A 21903-nucleotide genomic window follows, 5' to 3' on the forward strand; every position below is an offset into this window, starting at 1 on the left:
ACCCTATATTGACCATATTCACATGGCGGCCATTTTGCTCTTACGTATTACTCCGGGTGGGAACAGGGTAGAAAGGAATCCCACCCTGAGCAATGATGAGACACACAGACACATGCAGAGCAAACCTCCTGCGTTACCTTGCAACATGTTTCTGTATGCGTTGTCAGTGATGGAGTAGATGTGTGGGGGCACCTCGTGGCGTTTCTTGCCCTTGTACATCTCTATGACCTTCTCTGAGTAGATGGGCAGCATCTTGTAAGGGTTCACCACCACGCAGAACAGACCCGAGTACGTCTGGGGAGCAGCGAGGAAAGACAAGAGAGGTTGGACGTTAGACATGATATCTCGAAAGAAAATTAATGGGACACTGATTTTGTGTTTAGTGTGAACATCCAAACAATGTTTAAAGTGTTTAGTGTGAACACACAAATTAACTTTAAAATGTTTAGTGTGAACACACAAATTTACTTTAAAATGTTTAGTATGGACACACAAATTTACTTTAAAATGTTTAGTATGGGCACCCAAATTAACGTTTAGTATGGACACACAAATTTACTTTAAAATGTTTAGTATGGACACCCAAATGAGGTTTAAAATGTTTAGTGTGAACTAAGGCTTTCAATCGATTAAAATATTTAATCTGATCGCATGATTGTCCATAGTTAACTCGCGATTAATCGCAAATTAATCCCATTTTTTTTATCTGTTCTAAATCTACCTTAAACGGATCTTTTTCAAGTTGTAATACTCTTATCAACATGAGAGTCAACATATGCATGCGTTATGCAGCCATTTAACACAAAGGGATGACCCTCATGCATTGCAAATTTGCATCAAATTCAACATTTTGAAAGAAATTCTAAAGATTGAGTCAGAAACAAACATAGTATCAATGAGAGTATCAATAATACACATGCGTGAAGTCTAGTTTAAAAAGAAATCAATTTTTTTTTAAATCAATACTTTTTTAAACGTTAATCTCGCGATAAAATGTTTTACAATGTTAATAACGCGTTAACTTTGACAGCCTTAGTGTGAACACACAAATTCAGTTTAAAATGTTTACACCCAAATGAGGTTTAAAATATTTAGTGTGAACATCCAAATGAGGTTTAAAATGTTTAGTGTGAACACCCAAATTCAGTTTAAAATGTTTAGTATGAACACCCAAATGAGGTTTAAAATGTTTAGTGTGAACATCCAAATGAGGTTTAAAATGTTTAGTATGAACACCCAAATGAGGTTTAAAATAGGCATGATATGAAAAGAGTGGTGGTGCGTGTTCACAAATACTGACTGAACTGTCCTGGGGCACAGGTAGAACATTATGTGAATTCTTAAAATACCCCTATAAATGCTGTGGAAGAAAAGATGTGATTGGAGGACAAAGGAAAGTTTGACACACAGTGATTGGTTGTAAACTCTGAATGTAGGTGAGCCAACAGGAGGATCACCCTATCACGTGTGGCACTATGGCGCTCAATTGAATGCAAAAATATCTCCACGGGAAACTACACTTAAAAGCAGACTGAGTAGTTTCAGCCACTAGATGTCACTAGAGCAGCAGCATGTCAGACCAAAACAATGTGGTGCTTACATAGTACATTTATAAATAAGTAAATACCTTTCCTAAATTATATAGGAAACACTGTACCATCAAACTAAATTCAGAACAAACTGTCAAACTAGGCATTGCAGATCAAATATGACTCAAGATCCCGCAATATCATATCAAACTTGTTTTAGGTTCAACTTTAGGTAGAAAAAGAGAAAGCTGACGAGTGTGCAAGCCAGGCCATTTTCTTTTTGAAAACGGGAGCAGAGAACCACGGACTGCCCACTAGCAGCGCGTTTTTCCAATCAGGTGCATTCCATGTGTGGAAATGTAGGGAGTCAGGAGGTGATACATGCATGCAACGCGCACATAACATGCGCATAACATCCACATGCTGCCCAAAGGCTGATGCCCAGAAACTTCCAGAGCACAGCAAAATAAGAAAGTCCCAGCAGAGGGAAGGGTCTCTGCAGATAAAGACACCACCACACACTTCTAGTGGGTCATAAAGACACCACCACCACACACTTCAAGTTTCAAGTTCAAGTTTCTTTAATATTTGTCATACAGAAGTACAGAATACTTTTATACAAAATGCTTCTTACTGTTACGCTCCAGAGACTGTGCTAGACAAGATAAGTATGAAATAAAATAGTATAGCATGTAAATTTGAAGTAAAAATAGAGGTCACAATGTTCAGTATAGACATATGTACAATGTTCGATGCAGAATAGAAGTAACTGAGTTACCATATAATATACAATGAATATACTATGCAGTGTACTAATATACAATACTATATAGTGCAAAGCAGAAATGGGATGAGGTACAATTTAGGTACAATTTACAGTAATGTGTACGAGTTGTAGTGCAAATCCTTTACCAATATATATAAAGTGTGTTTAGGTGATCTAAAGTGTGGAGAGTGGGTGCTGCAGTGTGTTGTTTGTTTAAAGTGAGTGTGTGCGTGTGGATGTGTGTGCTGTGTGCATTTGATGGTTGTTGTATAGTGTTTATTGTTCGTTGAGCAGCCTGATGGCCTTGGGATAGAAGCTTCTTCTGAGTCTTTCTGTGCTCGCCTTGAGACTCCGGTATCGCTTGCCTGACCGCAGCAGTTCAAAGAGGCAGTTGTTCGGGTGGCTGGAGTCCTTGATGATTCTCTTAGCCTTACCCCCCACCGCTTACCCCTGCACTTCTAGTGGGTTATAAGAGATGATTGAGAGGGATTATGTTTGTATAAGTCTATACATAGTTTTTTAGGATAATTCTACTCAGCAACACTCTTAGCTGCACTAAGATGGGGGTGGCTGGGTAGTGAGGTCTAATTCCCGGCAGCGGTACCTCCGGCTTGGTCAGCCGTCCCAACAAACACAATTGCCAGTGTTTGCGGGTGGGAAGCTGGTGGTCATTGCATTAGCGACTCCTACTGGTTGGTCAGGGTGCCTGTTCAGTAGGGAGGGGATCTGGGGGAGATAGCGTGAACCTCTGTGTACGTTACCCTCTCCCAGTGAAACTCCTCGTAGTTAGTGTCAAAAGAGTCTGGTGACTCCACGTATCCGAGGAGGCATGTGGTAGTCTACACCCTCTCCAGACCGACAGTAGGGCAGCGCAACGACCAGGAGGGAATTGGCATAGTGACAAAATTGGGATATGGGAGAAAAGTGCAAAGGCAAAAAAAGATGATAATTTTGAGAACCATGTATAAACGTAACCACATGCATATTCCACATAGTTGTACAAGTCTACATTGTCCTTACTTTAATTGACCCAAAATGAAATTGAGTGTGTCTTCAAAGTCCTCATGTATTGTATATTTGAAGGATGACAAGAAGAAATTAATGTGTGTGTGTGTGTGTCTTCCTCACATAGATGAGGCTGGAGAAGTAACGCTCTCGCAGGTTGTTCATGATGGAGGCTTCGTTGAGGCAGGTGAGAGCTGCCATGTCCTCCACTTTGCTGAACTTGGGTGGGTTCATCTTCTGGATGTCGTCTTTGTTCACTGTCATCTTCTGACCGTTGCCCAGCTCCACCAGCACCTACAGCCAGGTGGTGTAGATCAGAAAAGGGGTTTACACAATAAGGTAGTTCAGGACATGGTTTACGCCAAGAGACGTAGTTTACGCCAAGAGACATAGTTTACCACAAGTTATGTAGTCTACCCCAACTTCCCAAGAGACGTAGTCAACCCCAAGAGACATAGTCTACCCCAAGAGACATAGTCAACCCCAAGAGACGTAGTCTACCCCAAGAGACATAGTCTACCCCAAGAGACATAGTCTACCCCAAGAGACGTAGTCAACCTCAAGAGATATAGTCTACCCCAAGATACGTAGTCTACCCCAAGAGATGTAGTCAACATCAAGAGACATAGTCTACCTCAAGAGACATAATCTACCCCAAGATACGTAGTCTACCCCAAGAGATGTAGTCTACCCCAAGATACGTAGTCTACCCCAAGAGATGTAGTCTACCTCAAGAGACGTAGTCTACCCCAAGAGATGTAGTCTACCCCAAGAGACATAATCTACCCCAAGATACGTAGTCTACCCCAAGAGATGTAGTCTACCCCAAGATACGTAGTCTACCCCAAGAGATGTAGTCTACCCCAAGAGATGTAGTCTACCCCAAGAGACATAATCTACCCCAAGATACGTAGTCTACCCCAAGAGATGTAGTCTACCCCAAGATACGTAGTCTACCCCAAGAGATGTAGTCTACCCCAAGAGACATAGTCTACCTCAAGAGACGTAGTCTACCTCAAGAGACATAGTCTACCCCAAGAGACGTAGTCTACCCCACGACACAATTTACATTACATTTACATTTAGTCATTTAGCTGACGCTTTTATCCAAAGCGACTTACAAGTTCTGTACGACAAGTCATCAGGAAGGGCACAACTCAGCTGAGTAACAATGTTCATCAAAGTGTTGAGTGCTACAGTGTAGGTTAGTTTATTAGGACAAGTGCATGACAGTAAGGTTAGTTAGGGTTACAATGTGGGGGACAATGTAGGGGACACAATGTGCCCATTATGTGGCTTTAGTATAAATCCTATGAGGTGTCAAGATGTCATCTTATAGAATGTCAACATGTGTCTTTATGATATTTTTAAGGACCATACCTGTCTAATTTCGACTTCTCATCATTACTGGAGATTTTAAAACAATTTGTGTTCGTAGGTGTATACGATATGTGTTTTAGCTGATATCAGCTTACCTTACGAAACGCCATTCACACTGCCATTGATGTTGAAAAAGGGTGGGAAATATTCCATGAGACTTGAAAGTTGCTAGGCATATGTACCTTCTGAAAACCACTGTACCGATATAAACCCTCTATGACTCTACTAGAAGCTCCACACGTCAAATGTCTGCATTCTGTTGGGTGTGCTTGTTATTAACTCCCAGGTGCTCCCGGTTTGAATAGCTTGTAGTGGAGTAATAAAGTAACATAGGGAATGTAAAGGTGATTTTCACAAGGCTAAATTACCTATATGAGCGACTTTCAAGTTTCATGGAGCATCATCAATGGCAGTGTGAACGGTAGGCTGAGATCTACCAAAACATACACTTTATACACAGTCTATGAACACAAAATGTCTGATAATGGGGAGAATTCAGAATTAGACTGGCATGGTCCCTTAATGGCTAAGGCTCAAAGCGTGTGGTGTCTTCACACAAGAAGCTCCACTTCTAGCAGAGGTAGAAGATAAATAATTAAATAAATAAAAAATTCCCTATTATATTCTACCTAATAGCTAAATAGATCTATTAGGAATGTACAAATCTGCCAAAAGATGTCAGTCCTCTAGGTTGATGTCATTACACATCCCATGGTGAAAATGTCCACAACATTTTGGAAAATAGGATGAGCTGAGTGAGCCGAATGACATCACTCCAGGAAACCACCATCTTTATGGACCTAGGTCATTGAGCCAGTTTAAGGGGATTTAGTACAGTATTTCTGTGGTAAATCTATAGTGTGTGTGTGTGTGAAAGAAAACACAGGAATACTATAAATCACTACAGTATTTCTGTGGTAAATCTATAGTGTATGTATATGAAAAATAAACAAAGGAATACTATAAATCCCTACAGTATTTCTGTGGTAAATATATAGTGTATATGAAAAATAAACAAAGGAATATTATAAATCACTACAGTATTTCTGCGGTAAATCTATAGTGTGTATGAAAATTAAACACAGGAATACTATAATCACTACAGTATTTCTGTAGTAAATCTATAGTGTGTATGGAAAATAAACAGGAATACTATAAGTCACTACAGTATTTCTGTGGTGAATCTCTATAGTGATTTGGGAAAGCCTTCTACACAGGTGTTGGGACAGAGCAATGATGATGGTACCCCGGGCAGGCCCTACCTCATCCCCCAGCAAGCACTACCTCATCCCCCAGGCAGGCCCCGCCCTACCTCATCCCCCTTCTCCTCCTTGACGCTGGCCGCCTCAAAGCCCTCCCTCGCCGAGGGGACCCACACCATCTTCTTGGCTGACCAATCAGCTTGCGCCATCCCACCAGTGGAAAAGTCATTCTCTGTGAAGAGGAACTTGCTGTCGTCGCCGGCTGCGTCGGCCATCTTGGAGGTATCACTGGACGTTAAGTCGGCCTCTGGCGCTTCAATCTCCTCTGGTATGTCGTTGCTGTCGATGGTGGTTGGGTCGGTCTCTGGTGTGTCACTGCCGACTGAGCCAACCTCTACAGCCTCACGTGCAGTTGAGTCGACCTCTGACCTGGTGAAGACAAAAAAATATCAGAATTGTTTTAATTAAATTAAGGTAATAAACAACAGTACAGACACACAACTGTTCAGGAATACATAACAGTACACATATATGTAATAGTACATCCCTGACAGGAATCATATAACATATTTTCTTCCAAATCGTTCAACCCTACATAGAGTAGTGAGGGGGGCGAGTTGAGAGACAGAGAAAATTATATATTCTTGACCCAAGAGAACTGCTTCTGATTGGGATCTTACTCCATTCCATCTTCGGTGTGACACTCATGGTTTGTTCTCACCCTAAGCAGCCAAGTCTAGCTATATAGTAAAACCTATAGTATAGTAGTGTTTTATAAAGATTTAAAATAAAAAGGTTTAAACATACTATAGATATTTACCACAGAAATACTGTAGTTATGTATAATAATAATAATAATAATAATAATAATAATAATAATAATAATAATAATAATAATAATAATAATAATAATAATAATAATAATAATAATAATAATAATAATAATAATAATAATAATAATAATAATAATAATAATAATAATAATAATAATAATAATAATAATAATAAACTTTATTTGTATAGCACCTTTCATATAGAAACTGCAGCTCAAAGTGCTTCACAACCGAAAAAAAACAGGCATAAAATGAGCACATAAAGTGCAGACATATAAAATCACAGTTTTTCACATTAAGATCTAACATCCCAACAGGCCACCTTGTTTATGGTTTGATTCAGTTTTAAATAGACAATAATAAAACGAGTAAGATAAAATAGACAGAGTAAAATAGTGCAATAGTGCAGTGCAATAAAATAGTAGAATAGGGCGGTCAGGTGGCGTAGCGGAGATTGCGCTCGTCACCAACGCAGGAGATGCTGGGTTCGAGCCCAGCTTTCGGCGTTGCCACCAGCTTGGCTGGCCGTTCATTGATTGATTGATTGAAAAGTTTATTAACAGATTGCAGAATGGGTACAGTACAGTACAGCTCAATACATACAATTGTTAAGGGGATGCAGACCAGAGAAAGACTTTCGTCTTGTTTACATCAGGGTCCCCCATTTTCAATTCATCATAACATATATGACATACATGACATACAGATAGACAGTACTGCTACATCTATACATTTATGACATATCAGATTTGCAAATACAGTACTATTTGTGGGGGGGTTGGGTAGGGGGGGGGGGACACTGTACACTGGAATACTGACAAAGCCATACTTGGTAATTTACTGTACAACTGGGTTAGGACATTTGTAGGGGCCAGTTTCGAATTGCAGTCTCCCGTAGGTGTTTTTTTAGAGTGTTTTTGAAAGTGGGTAGTGATTCACATTCCTTTACAGCTTTGGGTAGGGCGTTCCACATTGATGTGGCATAATTGCGAAACGTGTTTAGTCCCTTGTTTGAGCCGAATCTGGGTTTAACATGATTTGTGGAGCTCCCTCTGGTGTTGTGATCGTGGTATTCACTGACCTTTGGGAAGTATTTTGACATGTACATGGGTACCTTGGTCGCGTAGTGTATCTTGTAGACCAAGCCCATTGCAAGTTGCTGTACTCTGTCGTCTACTCTAAGCCATCCTAGGTTGTCAAAGTGGGCAGGGGTGAGGTGGGTTCTAGGAGTCAGGTCAAGCAGTAGTCTGACTAGATTGTTTTGAGATGTTTGTAATTTGTTTTTTAGTGCCTTTGAGGTGCTTTGGTACCATGAGGTGCAAGCATAGTCGCAGTACCCTTGAATGAGTGCTCCTGCTAGAGTCTTCAGGGTATTCTTGTTTACCAGAGAGGAGATCCGGTACAAGAATCGAGTTCGTTGGTTGAATTTTTTTATTACATTGGATGCCATTTTGTCACAGGAAAGATTAGCCTCTAGGATGGAACCCAGGTAGGTAATTTCATCTTTCCTTGTGACAATATTGTCACCCACTGTAACCGAGAAGCCGTCGGTCTTGCTGAGTTTGTTATTTGAACCGAAGAGAATGGACTCTGTTTTGCCCATGTGTAATGATAGTTTGTTGTCGGCGAGCCATATGCAGATTTTGCCTAGTTCCGAGCTGAGGGCTTTTTCAACCTGTAACTTGTTCTTGTCAGAGACCAGCAGGGCTGAGTCGTCCGCAAACAGGAACAAGTTGCAGTCACAAGCTGACGACATGTCATTTGCATAAATTAGGAATAGTAGCGGTCCTAGTATGCTTCCTAGTGGAACACCACAGCTCACTGTGAGGGGGGGGGGGGTAGGGTACCGTTTACCTCCACCATCTGTTCTCTCCCCTCCAGGTAGGATTGTATCCAGCTCACTGATAGACTATCAAAACCAATTGCTTTTAGCTTGTCAATCAGAATGGTGTGATTGACAGTGTCGAAGGCCTTTTGTAGGTCCAGCATGACCATGCCGCAGTATTTCACAGTGATTCACACATTTGTTCAACAGTTCAAAGTCGTCTTTACCATCTCTGTTTGGTATCCACAGTTTAAAACTTGACAGTCTTCCCTCCTGTTTTATACCCACTTTGACCCTTCGAACCTCCCACTCAGGGCAAACCTCCCTCTCAGGGTGCAGTTCCCTCTCTCAGGGTGCAGTTCTAGGCCTGGGTCCTACACAGTTTTAAAGCCTGACAGTCTCTTGTTTAAAACCCACAGTTTAATACCTGACAGTTTTGAACCTGTAATAAAAGTAATAGACAGAGTAAAATAATACAGTGCAATAAAATAGTAGAATAGAATAGATAGTAAAATTATGCAATAGAATGGACAGAGTAAAATAGTGCTACAGTACAATGAACAGCGGAGTGTATTAGACTATGGTGAAGAGGTACGTTTTTAGCTTATTTTTGAAAATATTAAGAGATCTAGCTTCCCTAATTCCCTAATGTCCATAGGTAGTGTGTTCCATAACTTTGGTGCATAGTTTGCAAAGGCTGCATCCCCGATTTTCCTTAGATTGTGGCTTGGAACCTTCAATAGACCAGTAGTATGTTCTAGGAGGCACATATAGTTGACTAGAGAATTTGCAATGTAGCTTGGTCCTGTGTTCCATTTAGTGCTTTGTATATAAGGAGGAGGACCTTGAAATCAATTCTAAATGTTACCGGAAGCCAGTGTAGGTTAGCTAATACTGGACTGATGTGGTCTCTCCTCTTGGTTCTAGTTAGTAGCCTAGCTGCCGAGTTTTTAATGAGTTGGAGTCGTTCTGTGTTTTCTTTTGGGAGCCCAGTGAGGAGTGCATTACAGTAGTCAAGTTGGCTTGAGATAAAGGCATGGATCAGTTTTTCAGCGTCTTTTTGATTTATAAACTGTATAGTATTCCAGTGTTTCTTTGATACACAACTATAGATTTACCACATAAATGCTATAGTGATTCACCATAGTATTTCAATAGTGGAATATTGGAAATGATGGTGAATCACTATAGTATTGCTGTGCTTTTACCATAGAAATACTATATATGATTATTTCTATAGTGATTCACTGTTCACAATATTCCTATAATAATTTCTGCAAAAGAAAACACAAGAATGCTGTTGTTTTATTATATTTAACTGGCGCACTGCTCTGTCTCTCTCGCTCATATAGGAATGTTATAGTATTTGGTTGAGAAATCACAGACATTTATGATGATTTATGTTTGTGAAGGTTTCAGCTCTTATCTTGTTGCAGTGGATTGTTAAAAATGAGGGGAGATGCTTGTCTATAAGTGGTGTGTTTCTTGAAGAGCATGATGAGTTAGCTCCTCAAAAGGTGCATGAAAGTTAAAAGAGAAGCCTCTCCCGTCCCTTGCACTGAAGAACCATATAAGTCTGTTTAGATTTTTTTTGGACAGCCCATATATATTGTCGTTAATCTAAATCACTTGGCAGTGTGAATGTGATAACCTACGAGTGAACATGACACTCTAATTTACCATCTTTAGATAATAAAGATTGAAAACATTGTTCCTCTGAAAACTTAAAACGGACTTATATGGTTCTTCGTCTGAGGTACTAGTTTCTTAATAATAGACTGATAGGATACGAGCTGTGAGTAATGCATATAAGGGAATTTTGAACATGGTGTTGAAAGTCCCATCCATGAAATACTATACCATGTTTGGTTGAGCTGAAATATTTTAGGTCTATCTTGGTTGTAGCCTATGAAGCCAGCAACAGCATGTTGGCATGAGACACATCTACCCATTTACACACATGTTCCACTTTGAGTTAGTTGGAAACTCTACCTGTATGTTTTGGACAGAAAAGGGAATGAAGGGAGCTGATATCTTGGGTCAAGAGTCTCTCTCTCTCTCTCTCTCTCTCTCTCTCTCTCTCTCTCTCTCTCTCTCTCTCTCTCTCTCTCTCTCTCTCTCTCTCTCTGTCTCCCCCCCCCCCCTCTCTCTCTCTCTCTCTCTCTGGTCATGATTATTATCAGTGGGTAAAGATATTAGTAGGCTATTTGTGTTACAGTCTGGGGTTTTATGCTACTAAGGGGGAGCTGATCTTGACTCTCTCTCTCTGTGTCTCTCTCTTAAAGGGGCACTTCACCAAAAAATAATACTGATTTATTTTGCACATCATCTCAAAAACATCCAAAAACTCTCAACAGTTTTGCACAGATTAATTTAGTTTGGCAGTTATTGAGAGTACTATAACTTTGAATATAACGACCAGTGATGTCATTGCGGACATTGAATCATTGTGTTGTGTTAATTACAGCTCAATGAAATGATGTAGGCCTAGATGTAAACATAGCAATACCTTGATTTATAGGGACTGCTACCTTATCATTTCATTGAGCTGTAATTAACACAACACAAGGATTCAATGTCCCCTGGTCACTGGTGGCCATATTCAAACTCATTCACTCTCAATGACTAAATTAATGTGTGCAAAACTGTTCAGAGTTTTTGGATGTTTTTGAGATGATGTGCAAAATAAATCAGCATTATTTTTTGGTGAAGTGCCCCTTTAAGTTCAGTGTTGTAGCTCAAACAGGCCAAATTATCAAATAACAAATCTATTCACAGCCATTTCATGTGGAAAACTGCATTTAATAACTCTTAGTTTCTGAAAATAAACGACCTACTTCGTCATTAAATTAGTTTTTAGTACATCACCTAAAAAATGTGAGCCTAACGTAACGTCACACTTTGGCCTGCTAAATAATAGCACTGCCCATTCTATTCCAAAGGTAGAGCACATCAAACACATGACAAACAGGGGAGCAGCAACAGAACGAGCAGAGTCCTCGTGCTGTTAAACCTGATGTGTGTTTTCTGATCACGGGGATCTTCATTAGGATCTTGTGAAGAAACGTTGATCTCTTAATAAACACACAGCAGGGTTAACAGTATAGTCACACAGCCTTCATTCTTTACCGGCTTGGAGATGGAAAATACACCATTTGGGCATTTCTTAACCCGGTGTAAATAAAGATCTGTTTTACTCCAGTGTCCACTGTCTACAAACAATGCCAACGTAAACAACCCTTTTATAGCCACAAAATACAGCAAATACAAATAGAAAAGTGTGTTAGCTTCCTCCTTGCATCAAGAGCTCAGCCAATCAACTGAATAGGCCCACATGTCTCCTATTTCTTATTTTTGGCAGCGAGGCTACCCATTTGTTTACACTTGGATCACTGATTGAGCCTTTAAAAGTAAAAGTAAATATACAGTAAAAAAAAATTATTAAATAATAACAATGTGGAGGAGACAGCAAAATTACACCACAGGCCTTGCTTGGACATTTGTCTTCAGTGATAAAGGCCAAGCTGCTCCCTTACATCTCAAACTGCCGTCAAGTGCATAATGACCTCACCTGACAGATAGAGCGGCAGGGCACCTGATATAGCGTTACGCCAGCATTTCCCTAGCTTTGCATTTGGGCTACTTACTCACTTATCCTCTTCTCTGTCTCTGCCTGCGGGTCACATGGCTGCACTTTCAGCTTTAAGCTCCCATTGAACACAAGATAATAAAACATGTAAAGGAGCACACAGATAACCCCTATATCAAACAGCTGAGGTGCCATGCTGGAATGCCCATGTTTGGCTGGCTTGTCTCAGTGTTCCTCTTTACAGGGCCACCAAGTCACCTAAGGACTTAGCAGCCATACTACCTTATAAGGTGTAACGGTAGCCTCATGTGCCCAGCCATGCTTACCGTTTACACCAAAATGATGACAGGTCACAAAGCAGTGTGGCCAATTGGGACAAAACATCAATAGTATATTGACATAATTTTATATCTGGCCTCATTTACCAGAAACGGTTTAGTATGAATGTAAAAGGTGACATTTTGGTCACCTTAAAAAGTAAACATTTTGGGTCAGTCGAGTTAAAACTCAAATGTAGCTCACTTTAAGCTGATTTACAATTTGGCTGAATGGATATATGGTCATTTCTGATCATGTTTAATCATCAATTATTGTGGAGATGAGACTACGCTAACAAACAGGATGCAATGACTTGAATGGGATATCCTTTCTTTCTCAACATGGGCCTCTGGGAGCCTTGGGGGGCAGGGAGTCCCCAGAATCATTTTTAAATGTCACTATTACTTCATAGACTTTAGCCCTTTAGAATGTAAATAAGAATGACTGTTTTGTTCATAGGTTTCACTCTCTCCACGTCTATCTGATCACCTACAGTATACAGACAGTTGTGAAATAACTAAATGATTCTCAGATAGGGTCCCTTTTAGACAACATTTTATCTAACAGGGTTGCCTGATGTGTAGCAATGTGGGGGCCCTTGGCACCAAAATAGTTTGACGACCACTGTTCTAGAATAGCATCTATTCGTAGAGTTATCAATCCATAAATACCTGTCCTCATCACATAGCACTGAACCAAAAAAAAGTCTCCAGTCTCACCTTGTTTTCTCGGTTATGTCGGGAGGTCCTCTGTCGGTTGGACGCAGTGGTATTCCAGTGAGAAGTGAGACAGGTAGATGGTTGCATACCAAACGTGTCTTTCCGCCCTTGCAGCATCCTATTTAAAGTGGCCCGCGACACCTGGGGGAGGAGCGGTGCGCGCGGTCCGCCTCGATCCTCCGTTACCTTGGTGACCAAATCTGACAACAGCAGATATTCACAATTTTAGCTGACGCTAGCTAACGTTTACTGTTTCGTGTCTTCGGGGGGATATATTGAACCCAAAACCCGTGCAAATGTCAGTCCAACAGACCGAGTTATCGGCGGAGGAGGATGATGATGAGTTTGAGAAGTACTTCACTGTGTTCGACGGCTCGTCACCGGAGAATGTGTCTTACGCCAAGCAGATGTGGAACTCCGTGTGGCTTCCACCTCCGCAGGAGTCGCGACTAGTGTCGGCAGATATCCGTCAGAGGCTACCGGTGGCTCGGGCGCACAGAGACCACGCCGGTGGCGCATATCGCTGTGGCCCCAAAACACCCGGACCCGAGCGGCTTGACCTAGTAGTAAACGCTCCGCTCCAGCGACGACGGGAAGAAAAACAGAGATACCTGGCCATGGCGAACCAGAGGGAGGAGATACTGGCTTTGCTGATGAGGCAGAGAGAACAGAGAACTCAACTCGAGAAAGAGCTGGTGTCTTTCTCAGCCCAGCAAGAGGGGACAGGAGGACACAGGGGGGAACCCTCACTAGAACTGGAGATGGACAAAGCCATTGTCAAACAGCTTCAATAGGAGAGGGGGGGGGGGGTGTGGGGTGATATAGTAAACCTGTAAAATAATTAAGTAAAATTGAATACTTTTGAAATATCTCGTGCTCCTGTGAATTCACTTTCATTTTTGTGGAGGCAGGCTTGCCCAACCTTGTTGTCAGGACGGTCGACCCCCCACTGATTTGTAAATGGGTTCCCCAGGGAAAGAAAATCCCAATTAAGCTGAAACAATTTTAGGGTAATAGAATAGAATAGAATAGAATAGAAATACTTTTATTATCCCGTGGGAAATTTGACACTGCAAATCGCTCAACATTTAAACATTTAGACAGAACAGGTCACGAATTAGAATAATAAAACGAATCAAATCAAGTTGCCTAGGATAAGAGTAGAGTAAAATAGAATAAAAATGGAATAAAAGATACAGTAAATAAATACAGTAAAATATACTGAGGTCTACTGGTGTAGTATTGCACATTGCTGTTTCGAACTAAGTCCAGGAAGATGGTAACTGCCACTCTGTGCTCAGTGATGCAGTGAGGCACAGTGATGCATTGTATAGTCTGATGGCTGTTGGAATGAAGGACTTCCTGTGCCGTTCAGTGCTGCATTTGGGTAGTGTGAGCCTAGCACTGAACATGCTCCTCCTGTCAGCCAAGTCTGTGTATAGTGGGTGGGAGGGGTTTTCCCTGATGGCCTGGAGCTTACTGTAGCAAGGCTCATCCTCTCTGCCACCCTCGCTAGGGAGTCCAGCTCCACCCCTACCACGTTACTGGCCTTCCTGACCAGCTTATCCAGCCTGTTTGCGTCCCCCGCTCTCAGTCCGCTGCCCCAGCAGGTCACAGCGTACAAGAAGGCGCCCGCCACCACCGACTCATAGAACATCCTCAACATCCTTGTACAGACATTGAAGGATCTCAGCCTTCTGAGGAAGTAGAGTCGGCTCTGGCCCTTCTTGTACAGTGCCTCTGCATGTTTTGACCCGTTCAGTTTGTTGTCGATGTGCACACCGAGATATTTGTACACTTCAACCATGTCCACATCAACTCCCCTGATGGAAACGGGGGTCACAGGTGCACTCCTCCTCCTCCCCAGCTCCACAACCAGTTCCTTGGTCTTCGCCACATTTAGCTGCAGCCTGCAGGTGGTTTTTATCGCACCATGTGACGAAGTCCACTACCAGTTCCCTGTATTCCCTCTCGTCACTGTCCTTTATACATCCCACTATCGCAGAGTCATCAGAAAACTTCTGAAGGTGGCAGGACTCTGACCGATAGTGGAAGTCGTTGGTGTAGACAGTAAAGAGGAAGGGAGAGAGGACTGTCCCCTGCGGGGCCCCGGTGTTGCTGACCAGTCTGTCTGACACACAGCTCCGTAGGCGCACGTACTGTGGTCTGCCCGTCAGATAGTCCACTAGTTACTTTAAAATGAAAAGTGAATGCCACCACCACCAGCAAGTCGCCACGTTATATCCCCCTTGAGCAGTGGTGCAGTGGTGATTTCATAAGTGGTTGCACTGTGTTTGAATGACATCACGTGCACGCACGCATGCGCATAAATGTTCCCTCGCCTGCGCACAGAACAGCTCCGACCAGCATTATGATTATTATGTGCATAAATAGTAGGAAACATGTTTGTATAGGAAATTATTAGTTTTAGTTACATTTTTTGTAAATATTGCCTTGAAATAGAGAAGCTGAAAAAGGTAGCAGGATGTAGCCTTCAATATATAAAGAAATTATATTTTGCATTTATGCATATGTACTGGGAATGCCCTCCTGTTGTGAGTTTTTGGGAAAATGTTACATATCAGCTCTCAGACATTTTCTCTTTAACCATACCTGTATCTCCTTCTGTATTATTATTGAATGATCTCTCTCAATTACCGACCTCTATACAGGTGAAAAGATTCATTTTGGCCGGCCTCACAGCCACAAAAAAATGTATTGCCTCACGTTGGTTTCACCCAGACAAACTCTGCCCGAAGGTATGGTTTCTCACCTACCTTGATGTGATATATTTGGAGATATCCACGACACGTGTTGTAGGGGTTAAGGAATCTAATATCGCAATTTGGTTGGCTGCAGTGGCAAAGTTAAACGAACGCATATAAGTTTGGGAATTTGTTTTGATTTGTTTTTTTTACTGAATAATGTATTGTGAGTGTGACTCATGTTGAGGTCCTTGGGTGAGCGGGGGGGGGGGGGGAACGAGCGAGTGTCCATGTAGGATGATCACTGTACAGTCTGTATCAGTTATTGTCTTGTCATGCGGTGTTAAGTTATTGTCTTGGGAAGTATTTTTATGTATTATTATTATTATTGTATTGTGATATATGTTTTTGTTTCATGTTGGGAAAAAAAATATTTGATCAAAAAAATATATATATATATTTTCAACAGATATGGTGGAAAAACAATCAATGTTTTAATTTCTTTAATTGAATTAACTTAAACTATAGAAAAGTAAATACAAACTAAATTAACAATGTAACTTGTTTCACAACAAAGTGGTTTCAAAACAGTCAAGCAAGCCCCCACCAATGGGTACAGTATGCTTTATCAAAGCTATTTAATCAATATTTGCCTTTGTTGAAAATGTTAGCCCTCTGTACAACACCCTTATCTTCCAGAGGAGGACAGTTTCCTTCTGAAGCACAAGAAATGTCTCATCCTTCCAGTCGGGACCATTTGTCACATAGTGAGAGGTTCCACAGCTCAAGCAAACCCCCACCAATTGGTACACGGCTTGTATTTTGGTTTTGCTTTTCTCGTTCTTTGTTATGCTATTGCTATGCTATTGTTATGCAAAGACAAGTAGCCAGGTACTTGGCGCACGGCACGACGAGTCGAGTGAAAGTTGTGGAACGCATTTTGTGTGCACGCGCGTGCGCATGCTTCTGCTCAGAAAGGAGGTGGAATGGTGTGCTACCGTGTCCCATGAGCACTGCACCACTTCCCTTGAGGAATTGTTGGGTTTTACACTCAGTTACACAATATCACTGGCAGACTCAGGGGGATTGATTGATTGATTGATTGATTGATTGATTGATTGATTGATTGATTGATTGATTGATTGATTGATTGATTGAAAACTTTATTAACAGATTGCAGAATGGGTACAATACAGTACGGCTCAATACACACAATTGTTAAGGGGATGCAGACCAGAGAAATATCATATCATGGGGTATCATTGGAAAGCCACATCGGGTTACACTATCTGCCTCGCTCTGTTTGAGGAAGTGAAGATTTGCCACTCGCTCTGCTGTCGCTGTCAACCATAGAGGGGGTGTTAGTTATGCAAATCAGTGCTATATTAACGTCAGCAAAACTGTCAAATCAGAACAGCTTAGTTGAGTGAGGGAGGATCTTGTGAACTCGAGACTAGACTGATGAGTCAATATGGTAATTAGAGACACAGACCCATTGATACTAACCCCTATTATTATAAAACCATGCTAAACACAGAAAAAAATCCATTTATAATGCATGCCCCCTTTAAATAATGTATCCTAATGAGTGCTCTGTTAGTGGATAAAATGTGATGCAGCTTACTAGGGCAGGCTTTCCCAAAGTGGGTGCCATATGACGACAGTCTAGGGGTGTTGCCAAATAGTTAAACCCTGCTTATTTTCAAAACACATTATATGACCATTAGCAAATATTTTTTGCAAGGGACCGATGGGCTAATATCTAGCTAACATTTTGATGTTTCTCGATCTGAACTATTTTTTTTTTCAATGCATCCTTTAGGTTAGGTTAGAGAAAATTTGTTTAACTGTATTTGAAATTAAAAGACTAAATAAATTGTTGCCATTGATACATAAATACTCATTCCCAATTCCAGTGTTGAACACATACTGTGGCGATCGGTGAAAAATTAGGCAGTTCGTCTTTTCTTCAGGCACTTTATTGACCGCCTAGACAATTATTCTCAACAGAAAGTTACCACTGGGTTATAATAAAAACAACAACAAACCGCTGGCTAACACTAACACTCACTTTGTATGGCAAGTTAACTACTACTGAATTCAATTAAGTAACTAGTTCTCTTTCATTAACGTAGTATAGTCCCCAGGTCCTAAAGCTGTGCTGAACTAAACACACCGGCTTAAACCAATGTGCCTTTAATGGACATGCAGAGTTATTTTCAAATGAGAACACTTTTCAGTTACAGACTCTAATGTTGGGTCTTTTATAATCCAAAATAAATTCACATTATTTTCTTGAATCAAGTGTATCTTATAGCTTAACTCATTCCCCGCCAACAACGAGTTTACTCGTTATTGGGCGCCAATCGTTGAATGCCAACAACGAGTATACTCGTTATTTGATCGTTATTTATTTTATTCAATATTTATTTCTATTCATTACAGGCACACAGACTCGGGGTTAACATGGGGAATCATCCTGAGAATGCCAAAGTGCAATACCGGCCGCATCCAGCTAGACGGCGGTATCGAGCACCCTTTGTAACCTTGTATCTTGGCCTGTGGAACAGCCAAATGTCTCCGGTTTCATTTTTCCTTGTCGGGCGAGGCGAGCGATTCTCCCGGTTCTATTGAAGCGCGGCAAATATCCTCGATCCATATGTTGTGGTGGATTATGCCGTGGACCAAATGGACATTGTATGTACCAGATGGCGATCAAATAATTGGAATATTATTTTTGGAATACTCCCGATCACAGGTAAGGACGATCTGACGTCAATTTTAGCTTGATCCTGCAATGCTTTTATACCGATCGGACTGAGTTTTTAGTGTTCAATACGAATGCCGTTACTGACAATCAAATAATCAGAAACGACCCCCCCCCCCCCCCCCCCCCTTTCATGCATTCATGATAGAACATAATACCTATGATATAGATTTGATTTCGGAATAATAGCATAGTATAGCATATAATAGCAATAGTGTACAGGCAAGAAACGGCAACGTCTATAGTGGAATTGACTTATACGGCTATAACTCAGAATTTCGGGAATTACCCTAGACCGCTCTAAAACCATACCTATATTCACCATGGTATAACACGGGAACGTATGGATGGAAAAATTTATTATTTTTCACATATTGAACGATAGATAGGTGATGTCAAATGGGCCACAGTATTGTATCTGTAACTGAGGGGTACAATTCCCTGACTGTATTGATAAGTATGGTATTATTAAACCACTACCTCTTGTACTTTAACTTCTGGCCATCCAGTACATGATATAGATATGATGAACACTTTCCCACCTGATGAAACGAAGTCCACACAAATGTACAAATCGAATATTTTATATAGCAAAGGGTATATACAACGTTCACTTGATGACATTTATGATTTGAAATGCACTTGTATGGCAAATGAGTATTCGTAGGTAAATCAACATTGAATGTCCAATCTCTGGTTACGCAGGGAGTAAGTATACAACCCGGTTCTTTAGGGAACTATAGCGATGGTACTTAAATGATTATAGCTGGATACACTAAGGGGGGGGGGGGGGGTCCCGCTGGTTGTAAGACAGTAGGAGGGGGGGGTTAGAAGAGCCGCTGGCGGTATCCCATCTGGCCGACGATTTCTTGGGAGAATTCAGAGTCCTGAACACGATGCCCACAGAACCTCGGTCCGCAGATGAATACAGCTGGACCCTCTGGTGGACGGTAGCTGCCGGTCCACAACGGAGAGACGTGAGGCGACCTCACTGGTGTAGAGCGCCGTCTCACCTGGACTCCTCTCCGGGGGGGGTAGTTCCAACACTCAGCAGTGTTGGCCGTTATCCATGGAATAATCAAAGCACCCAAAGCATGTAGATAATCCAAGCCGTGGAAGGCTCGCCGTCGTCCGGGTAAAGTAATCCAATGTACAGGTCCACTCGTCCTGGCCCGGAGCTCCTCGGATGCAAGCACCACAAGTGGTCTGCCCAGCCTGGTTAAGACTCCAGATAACGTCAGGAACGATGGGGGTGCTGCTCACTTTATAACTCTAACCGAACGATGCACCATACATAATAGACTATTATTAGCTTAATAGAAATACGTCCAACTCGACGGTATAGTGCCAAACTATGACAATTCAACTATTAATCCACACGATATCTCAATGCCTATTCTGAGGCCAAGTAGGCCTTACTGCACCACACGTGCGTCGTGGGTGAGGCTTCGCGTCTGTTACTAGGTTGGAGGGTAAAGAACTAATGGACTAAAAGAAAGTTCTACTTTACTTGCGCCATATATATATGCGCTGTGAACAAATAGTACCATTCGTATTTCGCCAGACGTATTCCTACGCGGAACCGGGCTTGCCACGACATGTTGGGCGGCACGATTGAACTTGAACCTAGGGGTATGGCTGCTGGCGCCAGGTTCTCGTCCAATGGTAGAATGAAACTATTATGGGCTGTTTAGTAGACTAAAGGGATATTCAGTGCATATTGTACAAGGAATATACAGGGGATATCAAACGATATACAAATACTATTAAATATATATCCATAAATAAATATATATATTCGGTTTAATCTGATCCTTCACAACAGTATCCATAGCTATAATATAGAATATAGTTATAGCTCTACAAACAAGGTGATGCACTCCTATATTTTAAAGCGTGGCAGTGCTAGAGCGGGGCCCGACTAATTCCCGGCGGTCAATGAGTTAACATATAGCATGAAAATAACCAACATATTTTCTTTGGGGGTGTTTGTGATATAAACATTTTAAATGTGTATTGTTCCCTGTTTTTTTTAGACTTGTGTGGTTATACTTTTAATCTGGATTGCCTAGAGTAGACTACATGTTAATCTAATGTTAATATTAATCAAGGATGAGGACTATTTCACCTTATTACATGGCGTTTTAACATTAGCCGAAATGCTTGATTGTGATTGGTCAAATTACTCGATAACGGACCTCTGCCGAGCAATAATGACCGCTGTTCGCAGCTGTAGCAATCAAGCCCACTGACACACACTGCATCAGTGCAGCCAATCAGACACACCTGCCGGCTGCCGGCGAAGCAGCGCGGAGCGACAAAACAGAACTGCGTCTGCATTTGATCTCGTCTTGTCGATGGTGTAAAATGAATTACAGTAGGTATATTGTTAGTAAGTTAGCCATGTAATAAGCGGGATAATGTATAGCCTATACTCTGTCATTGTCGCAAAATTATTGACCACGGACGTTTCTCTACGTTAGCGAACGTTAATTGAACATCAAAAGCAAGTACGTCTGCGCTGACGTGCGGTTGTTTGATTTGTTGAGAGTGATTGATTGAAAACTTTATTAACAGATTGCAGAATGGGTACAATACGGTTGGAGAGTTCCTTGTTCCGTTATCAACATGAGAGGAGAGGGGGGGGGGGGGGGGGGGCGAAGTTACCGAACGTATATCGATCAGGTAGGAATATCTTGTATTGATCAGGTTAGTAGATATTGTACCGATCAGGTATTACAGATCATATCCGCATGAAATAAACTAAAATGTTAAAACCCATTTAGATTGTTTCTCATTCCTGTACTGTTTATACTCTGCTCCTGTGTTGTAACCCAACCCCCTCCAATGTACAGTAAATGACCAAGTATGGTTGTCAATATTCCAATGTACAGTTTTGCTTGTACAGTTGTACAGTGTCCCCCACCCACCCACCCCTACTACCGACCCTCTTTTTGTATCACAAACAGTACTATATTTGCAAATCTGGTATGTCATAAATGTATAGATGTAGCAGTACTGTCTATCTGTATGTCGTATATGTCATATATGTTATGATGAATTGAAAATGGGGGACCCTGATGTAAACAAGACGAAAGTCTTTCTCTGGTCTGCATCCCCTTAACAATTGTATGTATTGAGCTGTACTGTACTGTACCCATTCTGCAATCTGTTAATAAAGTTTTCAATCAATCAATCAATCAACCTTCACTGATGTTTAGAACACGTCGGCGAGGCGCCTCGGTATTATAAACTCCGTGTCGAT

The 21903-nt window shown here is 41.4% G+C and overlaps 2 protein-coding genes across 2 annotated transcripts in view; one reads left to right on the forward strand and one right to left on the reverse strand.

The window, feature by feature from the left end:
- The window catches only part of LOC311240534 (myosin-14-like), a gene marked incomplete at both ends in the record, with an annotated part of 182806 nt that extends 176649 nt beyond the window's left edge, over positions 1-6157 (reverse strand). The window contains 3 exons of the mRNA XM_084329113.1: positions 138-294; positions 3424-3594; positions 5993-6157. Coding sequence (XP_084185239.1) covers positions 138-294; positions 3424-3594; positions 5993-6157 — 493 coding nt within the window. The remainder of the gene's footprint in view (positions 1-137; positions 295-3423; positions 3595-5992) is intronic.
- A 7305-nt stretch (positions 6158-13462) lies between these two features.
- hoatz (HOATZ cilia and flagella associated protein) lies at positions 13463-13960 on the forward strand (the record flags this gene model as incomplete). Its single annotated transcript, XM_084329114.1, has 1 exon — positions 13463-13960. The coding sequence occupies one exon, from the start codon at positions 13463-13465 to the stop codon at positions 13958-13960; it is 498 nt and encodes a 165-aa protein (XP_084185240.1).
- Between the last annotated feature and the right edge of the window lie 7943 nt (positions 13961-21903).

This window comes from Notolepis coatsorum (genome assembly GCF_963971535.1).
Source record: "Notolepis coatsorum genome assembly, chromosome: 14".
Classification (NCBI taxonomy): Eukaryota; Metazoa; Chordata; class Actinopteri; order Aulopiformes; family Paralepididae; genus Notolepis; species Notolepis coatsorum.